Source organism: Monopterus albus, unplaced genomic scaffold, assembly GCF_001952655.1.
Source record: "Monopterus albus unplaced genomic scaffold, M_albus_1.0 scaffold347.1, whole genome shotgun sequence".
Taxonomy (NCBI): domain Eukaryota; kingdom Metazoa; phylum Chordata; class Actinopteri; order Synbranchiformes; family Synbranchidae; genus Monopterus; species Monopterus albus.
The window spans coordinates 316,240-322,457 of record NW_018128227.1 but is presented as its reverse complement, the minus strand read 5'-3'; the positions used below and the strand labels follow the sequence as shown (position 1 = coordinate 322,457).

The window sequence follows — 6,218 nt, the reverse complement described above, 5'->3', positions numbered from 1 at the left end:
TTAAGCCTCCAGCTCTACTGATACCGACAACCAGAGACAAAACCCCGGTACATCCAGGTCGTTGTGCACATCTGCAGTTTGTACAGCTGATGCCTGCTGTATTTAAAGCACAAACAGTTGTTGGTGACTGAATCAGACCTGCTGAGCTGCAGCATGAAAGTTGAGTGAATCAACTGATGATATCCTGAATACACCTTGAACAACACACTGACAAACACGCAGCTCGTCAGTTCAGCTAAAAGCATCTGTTAAAGGCTGAAATCGCTCTAAGGGACCTGATGAACTGGACCCAAACTTCAGCAACAATATGTTCAGAACATTTTTTCATTCCTAAATCAATTAACAGAGTTTTTTAAACTCAAGCACAAACATGAGTTTCTAAATGATTGCAAAAGGTTCATTTACACCAGGAATGATTTGACATTGGAGTAAAACTGACCTGCATTTCCAATTATAATTGATATTTTTATTTACTAGTCTCAGCAAAAACCAGTTCAGTACTTTTTGATGGAAGAACAGGATTTTTTTCCCCCAATTTTAACAAAAGAAATCAAATTTTTCCATGTTAAATTATCAAAAGCAACTGCCAAATAACTACAAACCAGGACAGGACCTTGAATGCCAGCATACAATACTTGACAGCTCAGAATAAGGACTTCTGGGCCAAAAATAACTCTTGACACCCAGGCCTGTGTGATCATAGTCCAAATACACAAATCATTTACTGTGAATACAAGTCAAACTCATATGGCCAAACTTGGATGCCCGCCACAAAAGAAATATCTATCTTTGTAAAATCTGTTACTACGTGTGGTATCGTGACTTCACCAAAGACTCGAGATGAAGGGTCTCATATGGCCTGAACTTTACTGCAGGCTGCACGTCATCACAGCAGCTTCTTCTACAGCCTTCGCTCTCTGTCGCATGTGACTCTTCCTCACTAGACTTAAATCAGTGATGGAAGGAAACTAAGTACATCTACTCAAGTACTGTACTTCGGTATCTGTATTTGAATATTATCCATTTTGTTAGAGGCAAATATTGTACTTTGGTCCACTACATTTATTTTATAACTTTAGCTACTAGTTACTTTTTTTTAACCAGTTTAATACAATTATAGTGTCATCATAAAACTTTATTGATGTCAAAATTCACAGGTTATCCAGTGGTACTTCAAATTACAAACTTCTATACAAGCTGAAACTAGCTCCCCCTTTACCAGCTGCTACATTCAATGTAATGAAGACAATCATTCATTCATTCATTCATTATAATCAACTCATATGATATACATTAATGTTAAATGTGTCATTCTGCATAATGAGTGTGTTTGCTTTTAGTACTTTAAGAATGTTTTGATGCTATATTTTGTACTTTTACTTAACATTTTGAATGCATGACCTTTACTTGTAACAGAGTAGTTTTACACTATTGTGTTGTTACTTTAACTGAGCACTTCTTCTGGATAACACTGAATTCAGACCAACACTCCTCTCTCTACCAGCAGACACAGCAGGTACTGTACATGTATAAAGTACATCTTACACAGTGCATACTGGCTGCTCACTATACTACATCATGTTCAACAACACTGCCTCACTGTGCTCTGCGTGCACACTCAGAATAAATCACACACAAAGCTGCAGAGCAGAAACACACAGCACAGAGTCAAAGTGCAAACATCTCTTCATGATCAGCAGAGAGATGAGAAATAACAAACACGACCGCGTTTAAATCATTATTTAGCCATTTTCGTTTTCTCTAACAGTACAGCAGCTGAACACACAGCAGTGGAATGATGAACATAGTGCATGAATAGCGAGCGCAGCATTTCTTCTGCACTGTAGCGATCACTCTGACAGCTTTTATTGTCACTCAGCTGTGTACCTCCCTATACTGTGCTACCATCAAGTGTTGAATTATGGCTGCTGTCAGGAGGGAACCTTTCATCTCCTTTTTTTTTGGCTTTCCAGTGATTTTATGGTTTACAGGCACTTTTATGGTTAAGAATGTTTCAGCCACTAAGGCCATTCACAGAGACACTGCTGCGTAAAAAAAAAAATGCAGCCCACTCGTCAAATTTCACTGGAACGAATGTGATGACAGCACAGTGCAGCTGTCAGTGCAGAGGGCAGAAAAAAATGCAGGGTCATCTGGCAATTTGTTTTGTTTTTAACCTGGCTCTCCTTTTATCACAAACCAAAGCAACGTCTCAGGCGGTGCATCGCGTTCCAATTAGTTCTTGTAAGACACTTCTTCAGATTAGAATTCAGGGCTCTGCAGTGTTTTTTGCATCTGATAAGCATTCACGCTTATTGACCGTTCCTCAAAGTGGGCTGCCGGGGTTGGGCTTCACTGGCTCTCTTGTGCCTGATACATAGAGGATTTTAAAAACTTGACATTGTTATTATAAAAATATTCATTATATTGATTAGAGACGCTTCAAAATGTTGATTGGGATAGAGAGTTTGGCACATACAGGTGCAGTCAGACTGAAATTCTGTTGAAATTTACTAGTATGGAGCCAAAATCAGGACAGGAAACAGTGTAGGTAGAGGTGCAAACATAAACTGTGCAGCGGGAACACTGGCGTCCTCACCAACTGAACACTGTGCTCTGACAGGGAGTTTTTCCTCCCCGCTGTCACCAAGCACCAATAATAATAATAATAATAGTAGTAGTACTAAAGTCTAGAGCTTACTTTGTAAAGTGTCCTGAGATGACTTTCGTTGTGATTTGGCGCTAAACAAATAAAATTGAATTGAACAAGATGTAGCTGCCTGCTGACAGAGTGAACTTGGTTAGATAATGAGAATTCACATCTCTGAAAATGTCAAAACAAATTGTGAATTACTTGGACAGAGTGACCACATATTTTCAAGTTGTTACTTCATCACCTGAAAAAAAAAGTCAGAATGTAATAAAATGGCATAATACCACTCCTATGGATGAAAATGTTTACAGCGTTGAGCCTGGATTCCAATCTCTGGCGTCAGGCTCTCGCCCAGCTGTCGCTGCATAGAGTAGATCTCTGTTTCTGGAAGTGAAGGGCCAGAGTTTCCCTCATTTCACCTTGAACAAACTTAGCCTGCTTTCTGGAGTAACATTGCCCCCCAGACTGCAGCATATCAAACAGCTTTAGCAACATGAACAAGCCACACTGTGAACAGTTTAGCTTTACATAGTACATTGACACGAATGAATAGTAAATGCCACAAATGGCCACATAAATGTTCCCGTGCAGACCAACGTAATAGTGTGTATTTAGAGTTCTTCATAGATGCACACACATTGTACTACACTGGTCTTCACTCCAGTGCTCAGCAGCCACACAGCCACATACAGTCAACCTTTACAGAACACACAATACTGAATAATCTTTTAGAAAAATCCTGTATCCAAATTATGCAACGGATCAGTACCAAACTCTAATCAACTGTTCCATGGGTCATACCCTACCTCTCCAGAAACTTTCATTACTTTTTTGAATTATGCCGTTAACAAACAAACACCGACAAAAACATAACCCCCACCCTCAGCGGAGGTAATTAGGTTGTAGCACAAAAATCACATCCGATTCTAAATACAGCACACACTTCTTAACTACTATACGCACAATCAGTCCAGAATCATGGATCTGCTTTTACATGCTGTCTGAGAATAATAAAGATGAGTAGCACACAATCCAGCAGCAGCAGCTGCCTGCAGCTTCTCTGATCTTTATCCTGCAGACTCTTTCTTCCCCTGAGCCCCACAACCCTGCCTATAGCTGCATCTTACTGCACAACACCAACTCCTCACACCAGACTGTGCACACTAATCACTTCCACACATAAAAACATTACCATGTTACTGTGTCAGGGAGGAAAGAGCGCTGCCGCTCTGGAATTAGGTTTTGACTCATCATCTTTTTACATACTGCCTTTACTCTTGACAGTGTAACTCACAGAAACATTTATTTCTCATGTGACAAGACTGTTCACATGTGAAAATGTATTTTATTCCAGCAAAGTCCACAGCTTTAGATTCAGGTTGTGTGTGTGTGTGTGTGTGTGTGTGTGTGTGTGTGTGTGTGTGTGTGTGTGTAGGTGGATTTTCCTCCCAGCAGTGGAGATAAATTCAATCACATCTCAAAGTCACTTATGTTTTCCATTGTTCAGTTTTCAGTCTTCCAACTTTAACACATTTTCATAATTTTAGCTGAGAAGCACATTTCTTTGATTTCAGCTGAATGAACACGTCTTACACTTCAGACAGCTATGTGGTACTATGTGGTTACACTTAATGGACCACACCAACATACTTTTTACTAGTCCAAAATTTGGAAAATATACACAATTTAAAGCTTTAAGTTGTTTTCCCAGAATATTCCTGCTACTTTTCATTTAATCCTGATCACTGAGTGATCTACAGCCTAATCTGATTTTCAGTATGATGGTCTAGTATCTGCAAACGCCAAAACAAATCTCGAAATAGCCAAGTTCAGACTGAAGGTTTGTCAGGAAAAATATTCCGAGCATGTAGTGCGGTTCAGATGTCTGACAACAAGGAGCAACAAGCAGCCTGCTGATAGTACACATCAGGAACATGACAGAGTAACAGCCCGATCTGTCAGCTCCTCCAGCTCTGCTTCAGGAGGGATGACAGTGAAACATGCAGGTGAAGTGTGAGTGTGTCTCTGTGGCTGGAAACACGTTCACACACTGACACTGACACTGACCGAGATTCACAACTGTTCATTAAAAACAGTCCCAACAGAAATATGAGCAGTTCCGTGGATGAAGGTCACCTGCCGAGCGACACCTGCCCATCATCATCATCATCATCATCATCGCTGCTATAGCTGCTGGCATGCTGCATGCGCGACATTCAAGTTTATGAGAAATTTAAATCCCATTTGGTTTTTATAAAAAATATGTTTAAAAATTGCGGAATTGACATAAGAGGCCAAACGGAAGAATAAAATGCACAAAAATCAAAATAACCCTTTAAGATCATATAGAGGAAAAGACATCTTAAAAATGAAAAGAGAAAGAATCAAGAAAATATAACAACAATAAATAAAAGAAAATGGAAATTAAAAGTCAGAATTTGGGTTTCTCTTGGACAGAAATAGTGGATTCTGGTGGATGGATTTGGTCGAGCAGATAAAACAGGGTAAAGCTCCGGTAAAGACTCGCAGGACACAGACAGGAAAATCCAACGAGCCACTGAGATTCAGTGCAAAAAGGGAGGAGGAAACCAAAACAGCAAGAAAGAAAGAATGAGTAGAAAACAGGAAGCGAGAACTGACCTACCAAAGCAGGAGGTAAAAACGCTAAAAGAGGCTGGAGCGTGAGGAGGAGAAACGGCAGCGGGCAGGCGGTGATGCTCAGTGTGCGCTCGGTAACCGGGCTGAAGCTCCGACTGCGCGCCGGGCAGCGGGGCGGTGATAAACAACAGCAGAACGCCGACTGGAGCGAACCACTGCGCGCTGGCAGGGAGGGGATGCCCGGCCAGTAGAACAGCTGCTGGGAGCTCCATGTGTATTTTGGCACCTGGGTAAAAAGCGCACAGAGAGACTCTTAAAGAAAGATCCTGTCCAAAAATTAATTTAAACAGGACTGATTTTTTTTTGTAGCTGGTAATTCTGCTAGTAGCTCACCTGCACAGTCAACCTGATAGCCTACATGTATACTACTGTGTATATATAGTAAAACCAGCTGCGTGTACTTCGCCACAAGTCATCCTACTCTAAAGTTACCTAACCTACTAACTTATTGTAGGCCTACACTGGAAACAGCCAAATGTGCTCCTGAGGGATCAGTCCCCTCACTGCCACACCAAACATACTCTCTCCCATTGTGGACACGAAGCCAATTTAACCCACCTGTTCGCGGGCTCCTCCATGTAAACACAGGCACTGTCCAATCAGCTCGTTAATACAGCGCACGTCCATATGATGTAACAGTCACGTGGTTAAATACTTTTTCTGTAGAATTTTTATTTTTAAATTCTGTATTTCACTGTGGATAAGTGAAGTTGTGTGTAAATATTTGTCCTAAATAAATAATAAATGTATCTTTATCTGGGGACAATAACCAACTTACTTATTTAATAATGTGATTCAGTCTGGTGTGGTGTGTAATCCAAGAGCCAGATATATTTTTCCAGGAGACTGTCATGTGTTTGACCGCCCAGGGTACAAAGTCCTGTACAGAGGGAAGAAAGTTTAAGTT

General features: G+C 40.7%; 1 protein-coding gene across 4 annotated transcripts in view; it reads right to left on the bottom strand.

Moving 5' to 3' along the window:
* The window catches only part of raly (RALY heterogeneous nuclear ribonucleoprotein), a 91,537-nt gene extending 85,626 nt beyond the window's left edge, over nt 1-5,911 (bottom strand). For 2 of the 4 annotated variants that reach the window (XM_020625139.1, XM_020625141.1), the window contains exons 1-2: nt 5,645-5,815; nt 5,298-5,537 (exon numbers count right to left, since the gene is read on the bottom strand). In XM_020625139.1, the coding sequence (XP_020480795.1) occupies nt 5,298-5,523 (226 nt within the window). In that variant the 5' untranslated portion in view covers nt 5,524-5,537; nt 5,645-5,815. Of the gene's footprint in view, nt 1-5,293; nt 5,538-5,644; nt 5,816-5,869 lie in introns of those variants that run through there. The other 2 variants (XM_020625140.1, XM_020625142.1) reach the window with 2 other exon arrangements.
* Nucleotides 5,912-6,218: the final 307 nt, after the last annotated feature.